The sequence below is a fragment of the Eptatretus burgeri genome, chromosome 2 (assembly GCF_056783735.1).
Source record: "Eptatretus burgeri isolate ZD-2024b chromosome 2, Ebu_testis_v1, whole genome shotgun sequence".
Taxonomy (NCBI): Eukaryota; Metazoa; Chordata; class Myxini; order Myxiniformes; family Myxinidae; genus Eptatretus; species Eptatretus burgeri.
The window spans coordinates 148,990,703-149,010,123 of record NC_140962.1 but is presented as its reverse complement, the minus strand read 5'-3'; the positions used below and the strand labels follow the sequence as shown (position 1 = coordinate 149,010,123).

At 43.1% G+C, this 19,421-nt stretch overlaps 3 protein-coding genes across 4 annotated transcripts in view; 1 reads left to right on the top strand and 2 right to left on the bottom strand.

Moving 5' to 3' along the window:
* The window catches only part of LOC147033509 (E3 ubiquitin-protein ligase TRIM7-like), a 1,095,521-nt gene that overhangs the window by 782,817 nt on the left and 293,283 nt on the right, over positions 1-19,421 (top strand). The gene's annotated exons all lie outside the window — the stretch shown is intronic.
* The window catches only part of LOC147033515 (E3 ubiquitin/ISG15 ligase TRIM25-like), a 52,690-nt gene that overhangs the window by 4,225 nt on the left and 29,044 nt on the right, over positions 1-19,421 (bottom strand). For both annotated transcript variants that reach the window (XM_085855500.1, XM_085855505.1), the window contains one exon: positions 12,421-12,548. In XM_085855500.1, the coding sequence (XP_085711626.1) occupies positions 12,421-12,548 (128 nt within the window). The remainder of the gene's footprint in view (positions 1-12,420; positions 12,549-19,421) is intronic.
* On the bottom strand, positions 724-7,986 carry LOC147033516 (uncharacterized). Its single transcript, XM_085855908.1, has 2 exons — positions 1,042-7,986; positions 724-906 (listed from the first exon to the last, which is right to left on the bottom strand). The coding sequence occupies exon 1, from the start codon at positions 6,430-6,432 to the stop codon at positions 5,422-5,424; it is 1,011 nt and encodes a 336-aa protein (XP_085712034.1). The 5' UTR covers positions 6,433-7,986; the 3' UTR covers positions 724-906; positions 1,042-5,421.

Sequence of the window (19,421 nt, the reverse complement as noted above, 5' to 3'; positions counted from 1 at the left end):
CATTGTTTACACTACCCTCGTTCGTACTGAAATCAAGTGATCACTCATTAGTTATCTTCATCAGATAGCCCTGAAACTTTATTTCTTAACTGGAACCAGGGGTCGATCTCAAGTTCCTCTTAACTTTATATCCAGGAGAAAACGTAAAACAACTGAATTGAACAACATATGATTTGAGGAACATGTGAACGATTCAAGGTACATGTGAATGATTCAAATCAGCGGAGCATGTGAATGATTTATCTTGATGCGAGATCGTTCTTAGTGAAATTAATTTGTTGATAGCTGTGTGATAGGACAGTGCACCTGTGAAAAAAAATATATACATTTAAAAACTCTCTTTACCAAATCATTATTTTTTAAACTCTCCCTGGATTGACGCAATGGTTGGTCGATCCAAAATGAAAATGACTGAATTATTTTGCCCAGTCTTCGATAATGCTCATATCACAACGCTTGATAAATTCTTTGAAAATTTAAGTGAGAACAACTCATTCATCAAACATGTTTCCACGTGATGCATCAGTGTGTAATCAGCGTGTGTGCTTCATATACAACAACTGGAAAGATTAACCAAAAGTCTCTGCATCATTTGTGATGGTCCTGAACACTTCACTGGGGAATATTCATTTTGACAACTTTTACAAAAAGATCCTCCACTTTTACAAACCTTTAGAATTCAAGTTCATGTGAAGAATAAAACGGTGAATGAATGAACAGTACCATTGATTTGGCTGTTAAGTTTTGTACAAACATCAAGTTCATGTCCTGATTCTTCACAATCTCAACTCATGACACCATTGACCTGGAAAGTGTTTATTCTCAGCACAAAAGATGATTTCTCTCCCTTGCTGACCAGTCCCCCCGACATCGCAGAATTTTTCACGTGCACTTCACGTTATGAAACTGCATGAAAAAGTATTTACATACTGTTAGTCTTGTCTTTCTGGTTCATAATGCTCCTTTATCAAAACAAAATTAATGATTTATAATTGGATGTTTGATATTATAAACTATAACGGCACTCGGAAGAGTGCGTACCTCTGCAAGGCTGAACAGTATGTTTTGTATTCCACCGAGAGGCTGGATCTGGATTCGGACCTGAACCAAAATCGAATTAATTCATCCGCGTCGTACACCCAACCTGTCCATTACATTTTTTTGCCAAATATGTCCACAACCTTTTGAGATATCCTGCTCACAGACAAACAAACAGAGGGATAGACAGACAGACAGACAGAGGTGAAAAACCTCCATCCATCTTCGGTGGCAGAGGTAATAAGTGTAATACAAGGAATCATGGGTATTATTTCCTGGAAACTTATATTTCTGGAGTAGAACATATTTTAGTTCCTCTTTTGCTTCACCACCGATTTTTCCAATCACAACACTTTCATTTCCTGAATCCATGCTGGAATTCCAACCAATAGGAAAGGACTAAATTAAACGAGATGTTAGGTGGGCCAAATCTCAAAAACAAATCAAAACAGCCTCCAACTCCAGCTGCAGATGGTGCATCCTCCATCATTCAAAATCATTCCTTGAAAAACTGGAGTTCATAGAACACGACACTCCACACAGTGTTCCGCTATTTTTTTTGAAATGATCGTTTAAATCATCATTTCATTAAAAGTGAAGTAAATACTTGAAGTTTGGCGTGACTGAACCTTCACCCTTATACACTGTAATAAGACGACGTTGTCACAGTTTTGGAGATGGAGGCTTCATTGATCACCATCGAACACAGCATCAATCAGCATTGTAGAGAAGCATAGCAGCAGCCTCTTCTTCACTCCAAAACTGGACCCTTTCATTTGCCATGGCCTCTCACCATCAATCATCATCATCATCAGTAGTGATCTTTGTAGGGCTGATGGCCCCATGATGATCATTTTCAAGGATGGTTTTCACAAAGTGCACTTATGCAGCACTGCACCTATTTTAAAGGAGCTGATCACAATCCTAAAAACTAGGAGGTAATACAAAATATAAATTCCATTTCATAATAAAACTGGTTTTGAAAGCAGCATTGCACTGTGCAGTGCCTATGTTGAAAAAGGAACAGGGGAGGTGGCCTGCCAATGTCACTACTGCCCAAGCAACTCGTGAAACTCGTCGAGCAGCAGTCATCGGCCTAACTCAAGCCACGCAAATTCCATGCTAAGCACTGCCTCCTTGACCTCTTCACAGCCTCAGTAAAGCAACACTAGCAAAGAGAAAAGCTCTCCAGCAAGAGATGGAGGAAACCACCCACTGTTAACAACGAACCAAGGATGAAGGTTGTTCTCCACGTAGCCAGACCTCCATGAAGCAAGAGAGCCCACATGCGCCATTGCCACCAACTCTTTGTACAGCGCTGCACCAAACAGGAAGAAGGTGACCACATGGCCCCCGTTGATGCCTTAGACGAAGCAGCTTGGTGAGCCCATTCACCAGACAGCTACAAAGTGCCACCAGGCTCACAGTCCCCAATGCTTAACAACGACCTGCTGCTCTCACATGGCAGAAGTTGGTGGACCATCTGTTGTTTTCCATTTCTCAAGTCTTGATCCCTCTGCTCTCTTTGACTTCCGACCATCCCCAGTTTATCAAGGATGAACTCGTTCTTACAGTAAGCTATTCCAGTGAAACTCCCAAAATCTGTACTTACTGCAAATATCCACTCCTTTATCCACTTTGTGGAACTGCTTTCCGGAGATGATTCAATCCAAATTTTCCTTCCAGGGACTTCATGTATATGTATAGTTTTTTGTATACTTCGTTGAAGCTTGTGTAAGAGCTAACACACATGACATGAGAAGGCAGGAGACAAGAGAGGTGGAAGAGAGGTAGAGCCTTTCATGAAGGAAAACAGGGAAATTGAAGGGAGTGGTTTCGGCTGGATTAACGGAGATAGGAAAGATCAAGATTTTGGATGGGTAAAGACATGAGATTGTGGTGAACAGCTGTTTTGAACATCTGGAGTGAGGAGTGGGATTGAAGAGAGTGTGGGAGGAGATGGTAGAAGATAGAAAGACCACTGACTTGCCTCTGATGAGAGAGTGAGAGATCCAACGACTCAGCTTCATCATAGGAGATCCCAATGCAACTAAATGCCTTGGTTTCCAAAGCATGAAGCTGAGAAAAGTGAGAGGCAGGAGCACCGGCCGTGAGGGGAGAGCAGTACTCGATCAGGCTGTGGATGAAAGCTTTGTAAGTGGTTAGAAGCTCAGGTGTGCCAAGGAAGGACTCTGCACAACATACGATGCCCAGTCGGCAACTAGTTTTGGAGGCCAGGTTGGAGATGTGGCTTTGCCAGGAAAGATCGTGGCAGATAGTGAGGCCCAAAATCTTGAATGAAAGACTTCTTCAAGGGGATTGCTGAGAAAGTAGATGGGAGGGGGGGGGATTCCAGATGGTCCTTTCGGAGAGACACTGTGAGAGTGTGAGATTTGTCAGGATTGAAAGACATGTTCCAAGTGTTTGAACAGATTGTGATCTCATTGAGGTCTGCAGCGAGTGAAGGGGCTGCGCCTACTGATCAGAGGGATGATAGAACACTGCCTTGAGGAACTCCAGCATAGACAGGAAGAGGAGATGAGAGAATTCCATTAAGAGACACGTGTTGACTGCGACAGGAGAGGAAGTCCACGAGCCATGAGTGAAGTTTACCTTGGACACCATAAGAGGAGAGTTTGGTGAGCAGGGCAGGGTGCCAGACCATATCGAAAGCTCGCGGTATGTCTACAGAGATGGCTCTGATCTCATGTTTGGAATTTAGGACATCCATCCATTGTTGGGAAAGCAGAAGCAGCATGTCCAGGGTGGAGTGACCTGGTCAGAAACGAAATTGATTGTCAGAAATCAAGCCATTGGAGAAGAGGAAGGATTTAATGTCAGAAGCAGTGATGGATTCCATGACTGTGGTGATGAATGGAAGCATGCTGATTGGTCTTTAGTTACAGAGATCAGTTTTTGCACCTTTTTATGCAGAGCAGTAATGTTTGCATATTTCCAAGCAGATGGTAAATGACCTTGAGTAAATCAGAGGGTGAATAGAACAGAGAGAGAGGGTGAGCAAGAGCAACAGAGCAGGTTTTTAGAACATGAGGGCTGATGCCGTCTGGATCTGAGTCAAGGTTTGACAGCAAGCTCTCGACCTTGTCAGGAGAAAAGGACACAGAGTCTTGGAATAGTTGGGTGTGACTGGGTGAGGTGGGTACAGAAAGCGATGCGGTTGGAACACAAGATTAAGAAGGAATCACAGAGTTGAGGCGTTCAGCCTTTTCGCGTGCAGTGTCAGCTGTGCAACCATTTGAGGTAAGAGAGGGGTCACCACATATGAGGAAGAGGGAATTTGGATGAGTGGATAGAACATTCACCAGAAACAGACTTTACCAGACACTACCAGGATTTGGAGGAGGGAGACAGGATTGTGAGTTCAGAGTTGAGATGAGAGTGATGTTGCTTGCTGGCTCTCCTGAGGGTAGACACACACTTGTTCCAATCTTTGTAGAAGGAACTGAGATTACCTTCAGTAGGATTTGCCTTCCACGAGGTCAAGTCAAGTTGTTTCAGTCCAACAGTCTAACCACAAGCTTCAGTGTACCATGGGCGGGATGAAGGGTAGGATAACTGAAGACGAGATGGGGAAAAAAATTGATGCATGAGCAAATTTCTTTGAAAAATTTCCCAGGATGAGTTGATGTCAGTGACAGTAGTAATGCGAGACCAGTGTAGAAGTTTGATGGCTGCTTGAAGACCCTGCCAGTTGGCCTGATTGAAAAGCCAGACTCGTTGTTGCTGAGGTGGTTCTCCAATAACAGAGAGGTGACTGCTTTAAAGAGCAGATGGTCAGATGAACCAATTGGAGCAGAAAAGAACAATAGACATTTTCTGGGAAATTGGTAAAGATCAAATCCAGAAGAGATGGAGTACCGTTTGCTGAGATCCGGGTCAGGAAGTTGACAGATTGTGTAGGTTCCACGACGAGTCACAGAAATCCTTTGCTGAAGTGCCATGGCAGGTGAGAGGTACCCAGACCCAGCCAACTGGCATGATGACAATTTAAGTCACCACATATGAGGAAGAGAGAATTTGGATGAGTGGATAGAAGTTGGTGCATGTTTTCTGCGAGCGAGATGTAAATGGAGACATCACTGTTTTGAGGATGGTACAACACACATACAGTATAAACAAGAGGTGGGAGCTGAGGGGAAGCTATTCCTGGGGGTGTGAGGAGTGAGGGCAGTGCATGGAGAATGAGGAATAGAGTTTTTGACAAAGAGAGCAATTCCGTCACCAGGACGAGGCTCAGGTCTGTCATCCCGGAGGAGGGAGTATCCAGGGAGAGAAACTAAGGAGTCAGAGATGTCTTGAAGGAGGAAAATTTCTGTTAAGCAGACTATGTCTGGTTTGTCAGTGGCAACTTGTATAGAGAGATCAGTCATGTTTGAGCGAAGGCCCCCGATGCTTGAGGTCCACATTGTTAAGAAAGTGGGAGGGGAGGAGGCTTTGGGTGCAGGGGATGGGAGGGGGAGGGTAGGATGAGGGAGGAGAGGTGGAGGTAGTGAGAGTTGTTGACAGTGTGTAGAAGATTGCAGAAAAGCTAGGGGAGAGGTTCGGATGGGACAGAGGACAAAGGGCTAGGTGGTGAGGGATGAAATGCAGTGGGGAGTAACAAGAGAGGGGGCAAATGGAAGTGGGAGATTGGAGGAGGTGGAGGAATGAGATGGAAGAGAGAGAAGGAAGGAGGCAGCTTTGTGGATGTGAGGCGGGCAGCTTTGAGAAATTTGGAAGGGTGAGGTGAGGGGGAAGAATTGAGGGAGAAAGGTGTGGGTGGAGCGTTTGAGAATGGTGAGAGGAAGCTTGGAGGGGGAAGAGAGAGAAGTTTGCTTTGAAGAGAGAGAGGCAGTTGTTTTGGAAAGGCGGGGGGGGGAGACGGTGAGCACAGGCACGGCCATGGAGGAGGAAGAAGAAGGGAGGGGCGGGGAGAGGGGAAGGTTGAGACTGGTTAGAGGTATTGTGGAGATGTGAGCGGTCAGGGGGAGGATCAAAAATTGAGGGGAGGGAAGAGGGTTGGCAGCTTTGAGAAGTGGGGGTGGGGGGTGAGGGGAAAGATTTAAAGGGGAGGAGGTTGAGGGGGGAATTTGAAGTGGAGGGGTGAAGTGGGAGACTTGAAGGAGAGGGCTGAGGGGGAAGATTTGAAGGGGAGGCGTGAGGGGAGAGATTTGAAGGGGAGTGGCGAGGGGAGATTTGAAGGGGAGAAGGGTGAGAGGGGGGAGAATTGAGGGACAAAGGTGTGAAGGGTACTTTTGAGAAAGGTGAAGGGGAAGCTTGGGGGGGGAGAGAGTGAAGTTTGCTTGGAAGAGGGAGGAGGCAGCTGAATTGAGAGGGAGGATTGAGAGGGAAGCTTTGAGTGGGACAGGAGACGATGAGAGCAGGCACAGTCATGGGGGGGCAGGGAGAAGGGATAGGTGGGGAGAGGGGAAGGATGAGACTGGGTCGTGGTGAGGTAAAGATGGGAGTGGTTGGGGGGAGGAAAAAGATTTGAGGGGGTGTGAAGAGGGAGAGTTATGTTGAGAGGAATGAGAGAGAGTGTGTTTGAGATATTGAGGAGTGCACTGAATGAGAGTGTGAGACAATTGTTAGATTGGAATGGAGCCCATAAATGTTTGAAAACCATACAGTTTGGGATCTCTCTCTCTATTGCGTGCAGCCTGTGGCTGCTGGTTGCATCATTGGTTGGGACGTGGCTATGCCACTGATGCAGTGTCCCCCTTACCAGTACACTGGTACTCATTTTGCCGACCTCAGAAGGATGACAGGCTGAATCAACCTCCTGGGGTATTAATTCAGCAGCCCAATGGGGCTTGAACTCAGGACCCTAGGTTCCCAAGCCGCCACCCTAACCACTAAGCCAATACCAGGCACACAGTTTGGGATACCAGAGGGGAAACTGTTGGGAAGGCAGAGGGCAGTGGAGATATGCGAATAGAAGAGGTAAGATGGTGGGGGAAGATGGGAGGAGTTACAAGGGGGTATAACAGGGAAGGTGGTTGTTTTGCAATGGAGAGGGGACTGAACTTCAAAACACAGTAAACACAGAGAAAACAAAATAACAGTAAAAACGTGACAAAAACGACCGGAAAACTTATATTTGAGAAAGTTGGCAGAGACCATGAAAAGAACCGCCACCGTCACTTTTTGTCCTCTTCGTATTAAGGCAGAGGGCAGTGAAGAGATGCAAAGAGATGAGGTGGGATGGGGAGATAGGAGGAGTAAGGAGGGGGTATAGCAGGGAAGGAATTAGGAGGAGGTAGAATTAAGGAGGGAAGAATTTGCACTGACATTGAAAAAAAAACGAATGATTAATCATGGAAGATAAACATGCATTGCAAAATGGGATTTAAAAAATTTGTAGGTCAAAGATCCATTTAAATTTATTGGAAGATGGGTGGAGTGCAGAAGAATTTAGAGAATGGAGGAAGGAAGCTTTGTAACAGGTGGAACTTTTTGCCTCTGGATGAAAGAAAGGTCAAATTGAAATCAAGTTTTTGAAGAAGAAGAGCACAGCAGAGAGAGGAAGCCAAAACATTTTTAGAGACAGTTTTTCTCTTCTTTTTTTTTTTTTGAAGATTAGGGAAGAGGGGGGCAGAGTAAGGGTAGAATTTGAAGAAAAATGTCGTGAGGGTGATTGGTGAATACCTTCACGATCAAAGTTGGATTGGAAATGTGGAAAGGGAAGAAAAAGAAGGAAGAGGAAGAGTCCATAGAGGAAGTCATGTGGATATCGGAGGTAAAGGTGAAAAAGGGATTCTTGCTTTCAAAAAAAAATTGTAATTCAAGACATGAAACAGAGGGTAAAGTTGGGAGGAAATTAAAGGAGTGGTGGAGGGATAGTGGAGAAAATAAAAACTGAAGGTAGAAGGAGAAAATACAACGAGATCAAACATTCAATTAGTACAACAAAATTTAAACATGTCTTTCAATAAAATAGACATTATCAAAGCTTTTCGACTTGCACCCCTCAGGATAAAACCCGCAAGCGGATGAAGAAGAAGCACCAAACTCTCATTTATAAAGTCACAACGTAATGTCCTCAACGTCGATTGGTTGAGAGAAAGAAAAGATGGGATTACTTGATTGGTGGAACCATGGAGCATCAAGAATAATGAGAAAGCAGAAATGAACCGTCATGAATAAAGATTAGGAGGAGATTAATCACCAAAATACCGGCGGACCCATAATGCTAATTAGCTGAGGGCTAGTTGGGGGGGGGGTGGTTTTAATGATGACTCAACTGACTGTGGTGGAGTTGTCACACAGTCAAGCTTCCGGTTCTGGGTTTGAAGAGATGGCTGGTTCTCTCAGGGGTCTCTGCCGACTTTCTCAATGTTAAGTTTCCGGTCATTATATGTCATGTTTTAACTGTTTATTTCCTCACCCACATACTTAGTGTGTGTTCCTAGTTTGGTTTTGTTTCAAAAATTGTGCTATTTTGTAAGTTTTGTCGACCTTGCCTTACCGGGTTCCTTGAGGCCTAGCCTTCCTTCCCCTCTAGGTGTACAATTGTTTTTATTTGCATTCTCTCCCTATTACCTTCAATTCCTATTTTCCCCACTTTTCCCAATGCCCCCCCCCCCATCTATTCCCTCCCAACTAAACACTCTGTTTCTCGACTTAAATTCAAAAGAAAAAAAGAAAAAGAAAAAAAAACTACCTTTCTCCCTGCATACCCACGATTCCTGATCCTTCTTCTTCCTCTTCCTCTTCTTCTTCAAACTTCTGCCTGCACACCATCTTTCTTCTATTTGAGCTGACCCACTCTCGCTATTACCTTCACGATTTCATCCTCCAACCTTCCATTCTCCAATCTTATCTAATCTTCAAAAAGCCATCAAAAATAATAATTTTCCTTGCATCCTTCCTAACTATACACCACCTGTAACCACGTCTCTCTCTACCCACTTCCTGTTACTTTTCATTGATCCATCAGCTTCACTCTGCATTTACAGTTCCAAATTCACCATACACCTCCACGATTTTACTTCAACCTTTCCTTTTCCGAATCTTATGCAATCCTTATTAAAATAATAATAATAATAATAATAATAATAATAATAATAATAATAATAATAAATTAATTCACTTTTACCGATATACCTCCCATAACCACGTGGTTCTCCCATCACCATGTGATCTGTTTCCACCCTCTGTGTTTTCCGATTCAAATTCACCATTAACCTCAGGATCTTTTCTTCAACCTTTCCTTCATCTAATCTGATGCAATCTCTGTCAAAAAATAATAACAGTAATAAAAAAAACAATCTCTTATAATGCTTCATCTTCCTCTTTCACGTGCGGTTCTCATTACTGCATCATAATTTACAAGGAATTTACAAGGAATTAAGGTGCAATAAGAGGCCATTCAGCCCATCATGCCAACGTCACACCAATATCAGATTTATTCAATCCGTTGATACCCCTTCCCTTCGTGTGCAGCCTTTTGGCTGCTACACTGGTAATCAATTCACCGACCACGGAAGGATGAGAGGCTGATTCGGTGGTGCGTGATTCGGACAGTGCTTTGAAGTGTACTTTCAATTCCCCATTCGGGTGTTACTGTTTTAAACGAATGCTATTTGGCCTTTGTTCCGCAAGTGAGGTTCTGCAGAATAGGAATGAGTGTACTTTTGGAGATATTGAAGGTGTACACTTTATCGCTGACAATATGATCATCGCGGGAACTGATGAAGCTCAGCACGATGAGTGTGTGAAGAAACTCCTTGACTGGGCCAGAGCTAGTGGAGTGAAGTTTAACCACCAGAAGATCCAATGGAAGGTATCAGAGGTCGGGTTTATGGGACACGTTGTCTATGCTGACAGCTTAAAGGCAGATCGGGAAAAGGTCCAAGCAATCGCGGACATGCCAAAGCCCGCAAGCAAGGCTGAGTTACAGTGTGTGCTGGGTGTGATCAACGACTTATCGCGTTTCATTCCTGACAAGTCGGTAATCACAACCCCGCTTCGGCATTTGCTCAAGAAAGATTCACATTGGCAATGGCAGCCAGAGCAGGCAGCAGCATTCAGTAAGCTAAAACAAGCCATATCGTCTGTGCCAGTGCTCAAATTCTTTGACCCATCAAGACCATCTGTTGTGCAAGCTGACGCATCAACCGGTTTGGGAGCCTGTCTGCAGCAGGATGGCCAGCCAGTCACATATGCTTCTCATTCACTGTCTGCTGCATAAGGAAACTATGCCTAAATTGAGAAAGAGATGTTAGGGGTGATATTCGCCTTAGAGAAGTTTCACCACTATGTCTACGGACACAAAACTAAGGGGCAGACCGACCATCAACCTCTAGTGACAATTGTCAAGAAACCACTGTACAGAGCATCACCAAGGCTTCAGTTGATGCTACTTCGACTTATGCGTTATGACATGTTTGTAAAATACATTCCTGGGAAGCTGCTGTACATTCCAGACACTTTGTCAAGGGCACCGAGCAGCTCAGTCTCGATGTATGACCCTTTTTGAGGACATGCAGTTGAGGGTGCATCAGCTAATGACCCATTTGCAAGTCAGCCAGAGCAAGCTGGACCTGTTGCGTGGTGCCACTGTGGATGAAAACGATTTACAATTACTGGCCAGTTACATTCTGATTGGCTGGCCAATGCACTAGACCAACAACCTTCCCATGTCCATCAGCCCTTTCTGGCATCTCAGGAATGAGCTGCAGATGGCAATTGACATGGTTTTTGTTGTTGAGCGTTTGGTATTTCCTGCCACACACCGGTCTGACATTCTGCGGCAAATACACGAAGGCCATTTTGGGCAGGAGAAATGTAATGCCAGGGCATGCCAAGTAATCTTTTGGCCAAGTATCAACTCAGATATACAACGTCTGGTTGCCAAGTGCTCAATGTACGCCAAGTTCAGACCAGATAACATTAAAGAGCCATTTTGTCACATGATCTTCCCCTGGGGCCATAGCAGAAAGTGGGAGTGGACATTTTCTACTTCACTGGAAAGCATTTCCTCCTGATTGTGGATTATTTCTACAAGTATCCTGAGGTCATAAGCATTTGTGGGCTCACTGCAAAGCACGTCAATTAAGCTCTGAAGTCCGTATTCGCCAGACATGGCATAGCCAAGGAATTATTGATGGACAACACGCCATTTGTCAGTCCTGAGCTCAGGAAATTTGCCCAGAAATGGTGTTTCAAGGTTACGACCTCCAGCCCTACATATCCTCAATCTAATGGACAATCTGAGCATGCAGTGCAGACTATCAAGTAAGGGCTCAGAAAAGCCGCCGAGGGTGGCCACGATACCCATTTGATGTTACTATCCGACTGGAACACACCACTGGCAGGTCTTCCATACTCTACAGCGGAGCTGCTGATGAGCAGGAGGCTCAGAGATTAACTGCAGTGTAGTGACCGGGCTCTGGAACCACAAGCTCCAGTTGATGTTCGGCATTTGTTGGTGCAGCAACAGCAATGTGCTAAACATTTATATGACTAGCGTGCTAAAGAGATAATGGCATTATTACCAGGGGACAGCGTTTGTGGACAGCATAACAAGACGTGGGAACCAGCGGTTATTACGACTAATCATTAAACACCACATTCCTACTTCATCACCACTCCAGAGGGGCATCTCCGCACATGGATGATGGTCCTTTGCCCGATGGTACACCGCTGAAGGAGTTTCAACAACAGGAGACCATTTTGATACCAGAGTCTTTCCCACCAGAAACACAGCAGCACACTCCAATGCACTGTACTTCACCACACTCCTGACTCTCCTCTCGCATCACAAGACGTCCAGAGCGTTTCAAAAACTGTGATGATTGATGATTGATTCCCATTGCTAATTAATATGCTGATGATTTTGTTTTTTGTTTGTTGTAGTTTTCATGCTTCTGGGGTTATATCCATTTAAATGGTGATTCATATGTACATTGGAGGGGAAGGATGTTGTGGGTGTTGCTAATAGATATTGTAGATCTGGTAATACCAGAACTCTATGTCATTCCCTTCTGGGATTATTTAATTATTAAAGCTGTTGCTCTGATCTTGTGTGCTGGCTCGATTATTACAACTACCTGCAAATATTTCTGCCCTTGTGAACCCTACATCTCCCAGGCTTCATGGTTTCAGGTGAGGATATTTCTTACCCTCTCATATTTAGTTTTTTCCTGTTTATTGGTTACTTCTAACTGTTGTGTGCACCTGTTGCCCCACTGAAACCATGTTGGCTTTTTGTCCTCTGCAGATTCACTCTTCCCGAGCCATGATTTGGGATACATAAAAAAACAACTGCCATTTTTTCCTCTTCTAGACTTTTCTCTTCCTGTTTCCCTTCCATATTTGTGTCACATTTTGTGGTCCCTTATTGTTTTCTTTATAAAACGTCCAGTTTACATCACTCACTCTGTATCCTCTCCAGGAAGTTTTTATTGAGCTTGATGAGCACGTCCAAATTCTTCTCCTCCTGCGAGAAGTCCAGAACTGTGATCGGTATCGTCTTCACAAATTTAAAGTCTGACATGGTCTCGAGCCTGAAAATAAAAAGAAAAAAAATAAGTTTAACAATTCTTTGGAGGAGAGAATATTGTTAAAACAATACATTTTCTACACACCAAAACAAATTATTTGTAAAAGAGTGGTAAACTCGAGGGGGAGCACTCAGGAGAGTGCAAAATCTCCGCTGCCAATACTGCTGGGTCACTCAAGTGAACCTTATATGTTATTCATTAAATATGATGTCAACAGTGCTGAGTTATAGTTCTTTTCTCCATTTTTTTTTTGGGGGGGTGGGGTTGGAAATCACTTAAAACATGTAGAAATCGAAATTTTGTTGAAAAAAAAGTTGCAAATTTTTTTTTCTCTAACAATTATTTTTTGGGGGGGGTTGGAAATTACTTAAAACATGTAGAAATACAAAAAAAAAAATCTTTTCTCCAACAATTTTTTTTCTCGAACAATTTTTTTTTGGGGGGGGGGTTGGAAATCACTTAAAACATGTACAAATGCAAAAAAAAAATTTTTGGGGGGTAACAATTTGGGCGGGGGTTGGAAATCACTTAAAACATGTAGAAATGCAAAAAAAAATTTTTTCTCTAAATTTTTTTTGGGGGGTAACAATTTTTTTTGGGGGGGGTTGGAAATCACTTAAAACATGCAGAAATGCAAAAAAAAATTCTCTATTTTTTTGGGGGGGGGTAACAATTTTTTTGTGGGGGGGTTGGAAATCACTTAAAACATGCAGAAATGCAAAAAAAAAAAAAAAAAAAAATTATCTAACATTTTTTTTGGGGGGTGGGGGGGGGGGACCAAGTCCAAAATTTAATGGCATGATTCTTGGACCATACCTAACCCCCCCCACCAAGTTTTGTCGAAATCCGTCAAGAAGTTTTTCTGTAATACTGTTCACAAACAAACAAACAAACAAACAGAAAGGGGTGAAAACAGTAACCTCCATCTATCTTCGAAGATGGTGGAGGTTAATAATGATATAAAAGTAATATAAAATAAATTGAGTGTAGTTTTATATTTATTTGTATTTTTATTCAGAAGTCTGGATTCTGGAGCTCAAACATTGAGAACAAAGGAAACAGGAAAACAAAAGTTATGGACAGTGTGGAAATAGTGGGTCAGTGAGGATTGAAGAGAATGAGGTGTCTTGGGCGAAAGAATAAGTCAATGATGAATGACATGATTGAAAGATGCGATGAAGAACACAAGGAAAGCAACAAACACAGGGAGTTGGCCCTGGACTCGGCTTTCTAATCTAATAATTATGACCCTTATATGTTCTATAGAACCATGTTATAATTATGGGAAGTTTCTTAAGGGAAGAGATATCATGAATGTTCTTGCACTGAATATATAATGGTAAAGTAGAGGGAGCAAATGGAGAGGAAGATCCATTTACAATTTGATCAATTTAGTCCTGGACATCTTGAACATCTTCTCAGTCCCGAACATTTTCTCCCTTCCTCCCTCTCCTATTTTCCTGTTAATTCATTCCCTTGAGTGTCCCACCATCAGTTCTGCCTTGCTCTTGCACGGGGATTACCAATGTAAAGAACAAAACGTCCTTTGATGTTTGAGATCCCCAAAATGAGGGAGGGATGAGGTGAAGAGATTGGTGTTCAGAGTATTAGGTAGGGAAGATAGTGGGGGAGACATCAGTTTGTAGGAGTGGGAGAGTAGGAGAGTATTATGGCAGGAGGGGGACAAGGATCTGGAGTGATTATCGGAGGGGTGTGACTGCTGGGGTAGGATGTGGGGTAGCTGTGGTGAAATGTACAAGAAAGGATCTCAGCAAGTTGTGAAAGGAAAATGACTCGTGGCTGAAAGCACTTGTTAGTCTCACTCTAGTTTCTGTCATCTGAGGTCCATCACACAATCACAAACATATTGGACAGGATGGAAAAGTGGGTTAATAAAGGTCCATCACACAGCATTGCTGTGTTTATTTACATGTTGTGGAAATTTGGGGTTTTTGGGGTTGAGGAAGGTTGGTGAGGAAAATGAGGAATGGGAAAAAATGGAAATGGGAATGGCAAAGAAAATGTAGTAAGTGGTGGAGGATGCTGTAAAGATGGGCACGGGAGAGGAGAGAACTATCAGAAAAGTAGATTCGGAGAATAAACACAGAACATCCCTTTATATATCGACAAGCACATGCAGAAAGAAAGAGGGAATGAATAAGTGGGAGTTCAGAGGAGGGAAAAGCCTTTGGTTATTGCCCCACACATGAAGCGCAAAGTGGGGTTAAGCAAATGGTTCGCTCTGTCCGTCTACAGATGTCAATATATGATCGAGGAACTCCTTCATTTCAATCTTGTTTTATATTTTTAACACTGTAGAACACAAACCACCTTGTTGGCACTTCCAAAAACCTCCAGTTTGGCAATACAAGGACAAAATAGAACAAAATTTTCCGCCATCTTGACAAATCAAATTTGCCGCTCACGCTCAAAGCATTGGGAAATATCCTGATTCAGACAAAATTGCAGCTCGTAAGAAATATAGATCGTGCACGGATACACAAACTGAGTTTTAAAGACCCTTCCATGTCCTCTTTCTCAAGACAGCATGTGGCACGGTGTTCTATGAACTCTTTTGAAATGGTTTCGAAGGAAATATGAGGAATAATTATCAAGAGGTGTTGGAGAAGAAGGTGAGCAGAGAGCACAGATGGACATGGAGAGAAGAAGTAATAATATGATGTGGAACATGGAAAATTAGCAAAAGAGAAAACTCAAGGAAGTTCGGGACTGGGAATGTATCAATGAATACAATGGATCTCGCCAATGTAGAAATAAACGAAGATAAGGAGAGAGAGAGAGAGAGAGAGAGAGAGAGAGAGAGAGAGAGAGAGAGAGAGAGAGAGAGAGAGAGAGAGAGAGAGAGAGAGAGAGAGAGAGAGAGAGAGAGAGAGAGAGAGAGAGTAATGAACAAAAGAAAATAAACTCAAATGAGGATCACATAGGAGGGAACAAAATGTGGTGGGATGACGAGGTGAGTTGATGGGTGAGGACTGAAGACGTGAGGGTTATGGCTGCTTGAAAAACGATTTTCTTTTGCATTAAAATTTTTGAAAGGATTTCATCAGTAGATTTAAAGGGAAGGAGTTATACAGAGAGGAAAGTAAGAAGGAAACAAAGATTGAGATTTGAGATCTGGAGGAAGAAACCAGACCATGAAAAGCAAAAATGAATAACACAACCGGATTTGTAAAGGTTTAAGGAAATTCATGAAGCATGTCCAATCAATAATAGTACAGCAGCTTGGTTGATAATTATAGGATTGTGCCTTTGATGATAAAAGCATGCTACTTGGCATGAAGTTAGAACATACTCAAGGGAACATGTCTGGCCACAGGGGCATTGCAGGTTTGCCCCCTGGTCACCACGGCAGCCAATTTACATAAAGGCCACTAACGATCCAGTGTACGTGTCTGAATTTCGCATATTGTTTGTTCTTTAGGCAATTAATTCTTTTTGTTGGTCCTCAAATCTACTGTGAACAATTTCAGACAATAGAGCCCCTCAAAATTGCATCTCATTGTCAGCCATATTGAATTTCAAAATGGCCACCACCTAAAATTGTCAAAAAATTTATGGATCTGAAACTGCCATTGACTTGATTGTGGTGTCTAAATGCATGTTTTGGCGGCTATATAATCTCATGGGTCCAGATCGAAGTTGTTTCCCATGCTCAACACTTTTGTCACATACAGAATATAAATCTACAAATTTATTGTCTGCTTCCAGAATTTAACAGAAGCCAGAGCTGCACAGTGTTACCCTTAGTAGTGGCTGTGATGGTGTATTGGTGTTGGTCATAATCCTGTTTCCTTTCAACATGCTCAATAACAGCTACTGACAATGGCCAAGGTCACCTCATAAGGTGATGGACTGACACCTGATATGGTGATGGACTGACAGATGCCTGGTACTTCTGGCACACAAAGTCTGCAAACAGACTGGGAGAAATGAATTTGGTGTCAGAAAGACAGTTCTGAGGTCCTCCGATGTCCAGCAAAGTCCAAATGGCAGGAGCTGGATACAAGACAATCGCCTCAAACCATTTCAGGTTCCAAAAGATTGGATGTTTGCGTATGAGCCTTCAGCTTTCCTGGCTAGATGATGGAGATGTTGAGAAAACTCTTCAAAACCACATTGCCATTGGCACGACTCATGCAGGCTACAGTACATCAAGACAGAACTCCAGAGAACAGAGAAGAGGAAGACATCATGAGAAGACAATGCTGACCCCCCCCCCCGTCCCCCCAAAAAAGTACACTCAGCAAAGCATGGAATGTTCCAGCTCTTCAACAGCCCAGTGTTGTTTCTGTAACAAACAAGCAGATAGTGTATGTACCTCTACACAAGGCTTCAACATTTGAACTTGACAAACGTGTCCAAAAGTGTACTCTCAAACTAGAGGACAAGCCATTGCTGGCCAAACTTAGCGCAGGAGTCCTGATTGCTCAAGAGGCTAAATATCATACTCGGTGTTTAGTCTCCTTGTCCAATAAAGCAAGAGATGCCAAGCCATCATACGAACACCAATAGCGATAACTATGGCATAGCACTTGCTGAGTTGGTTTCTTAGATCGATGAAATCCGCACAGACCCTGAAGTTGCACCGGTGTTCAAAATGACTGATTTGGCCAGTTTGTACAGCAAGAGAGTGTAGCAGCTTGGGACCAACTTCACTGGAAAAATGAATTCCACGAAATTCAAGAATCGCATGCTGGGGTATTTTCCAGACTTAGAAGCTCACAAGCAAGGCCACAAAATGGTATTGTGTCACATGCATTCAAGGATGGAAATTTGTCATTTTGAAAGTGCTTGAGGGCAGGTGATTCCTTGGGAGTTGGGCAAAGCCACCACTTGCCCAATGTTGAAATAAATGGCACGATCCATACATTCATTATTTGTCAAATTTTTGCTATTATTTTAATCCCAAAAAGGATGACAATTGATAATTGCAAAAATAGTCAAATAGATGACAATTCACACGAGTTTTTACATCACAGGCTGGCATCATTCTGTCATGACATGATATTTTATCATCCTGATATTTTTATGCCCTAATTATTAAAGCTATGCAAGCTTTTGGGGGGGGGGTGGGGGGGACGTCCTGTCCCTCTTGTACACCCATTGTGGTAGTGCGATCCATGATACTTGCAACCCTTCATTAACTCCAATTACTCATCCATCGCTAGTCCCTCGCCTTTTATCTTCCAAACAGTAACTCCTCAGTCCTCACGATCCTGTCCCATTTTGCCTTTCAACCCCCCTACTTTCCATGGGAAACTTCCCCCCCCCCTGAATCCACCCGTTCGTTCCTTCATCCCAAACTTCTCCCCTCGTCCTTTTGCCTCTCAACCCCCACTTCACACCATCTCCAACCCACCCCCTGTTCATTTCACATTCAAACCATTCCACCACACCCACCACCACATCACTAATTACCCCATTAATTCATTACCTATCGGCTATAATATACAAAGGATCCCTCAGCATTTGCAAATCACCACGGAATTAAATAGATTTCATTCTTTTCTTAAATTATTTCCTGCAAACCCCCAATGAAACCCAATCATTGGTGCTACTATTGTTGTCACTGCGTGAGATAAACACCAGATGCTGCCTGCTCATAGGGTGGAATTTTAAATATACCGGTATACCGGAAAAAAAAATGGTGGATATACCGAGTTGTGATACCAATACTGAACAAATCGAAGAAAGGTGTTCACAATCTTTAAATACTGTACATGGACTACATGATTTAAAAAGTTTTGATCGACTCGGCAACATCTGGAACAGTGGAAAAGAGGAGGGGTTTAACTTGTAACCATTAGAACCCGAGCAGCGTACAAGCAATCGCGTTTTCCTTTGCCCTCATTGCTGTTTCTAAAGCAATTGTCAATTAGTTATTTTGTATGAATCGGGTGTTCTTTAGAAAACTTGTGCTGATTACGACACAGCGATCCGCGATAGTCATACTGCTACGGCAATCCACCATAATCAAAATAGTCTGATAATTATCATACCAGTATGGTGAATAATTTTTACTACAAACTGAAGTTGGAAGTAAAATAATCACGGAGTTTTGATCATGGAGAAAAAAATCCCCGTGTGTGAATACTTTGAAAAATTACCGGATGTTAATTATGTGCACGTCATAAATGAATATGCAATGGAAAAGTATGTATTTTTGGAACCTGCGTAAAAAAAATTAATTTAATTGTTTTTATTTTTAATACTGATATACTGGTATATACTGGTATGAGCCCACCGGTATATCGATACCGTAAAGATCAATACTGATGGAGCCGAGTTCCCACACCTAAGCAGTGAGTCCAGAGGTGTTCAACATGCCGCAATCACAGCAAACCATGACATTCCCACGACTTGTACAAAAAGGACTCTCTCCATGCTACCAGTCATTCATGCACCACTGTACCTCCTCTCGCTGTTGGAACATGTAAAGTACGTGTGCCAAAGCTTGATGGCCCCAACAAAGCAGAGTGTCAGCTTCTACATCAAGCCTTGCAGAAGGAACATAGGTATGCATGTTGGTATATGAGCACCTGGAAGGCAGTAGATGAAGTTATACCAGCTTTCTGCAGCACAATCAGTCAGGTCAGGCCAGATTAGATCTGTGACTTGCTGCAGGTATCATGTAAACCTGTACTAACCTGTTCCATGGTCGGGTTGTCGGCGACTAAACTGTCTCCCCCATCAGGTTTTTTGGTGAGGAGGCTGTTTGGATATGGACACCCAGCAGGATTAAAAACAAAACCTGTCAAAAGGTGGAGGAGCTCCTTGTGAGCCAACGGCCATCCATATTTAGTGCCCAACTGTGTCTGCGGACATCCTCCTGCAGTTGGGTTACTTCTTATTAGG

Bases quoted from the DNA above. Each gene is read 5' to 3' on its own strand.
- LOC147033516 (XM_085855908.1), bottom strand. From the start codon at position 6,432: ATGACTGTGCCTGCTCTCATCGTCTCCTGTCCCACTCAAAGCTTCCCT.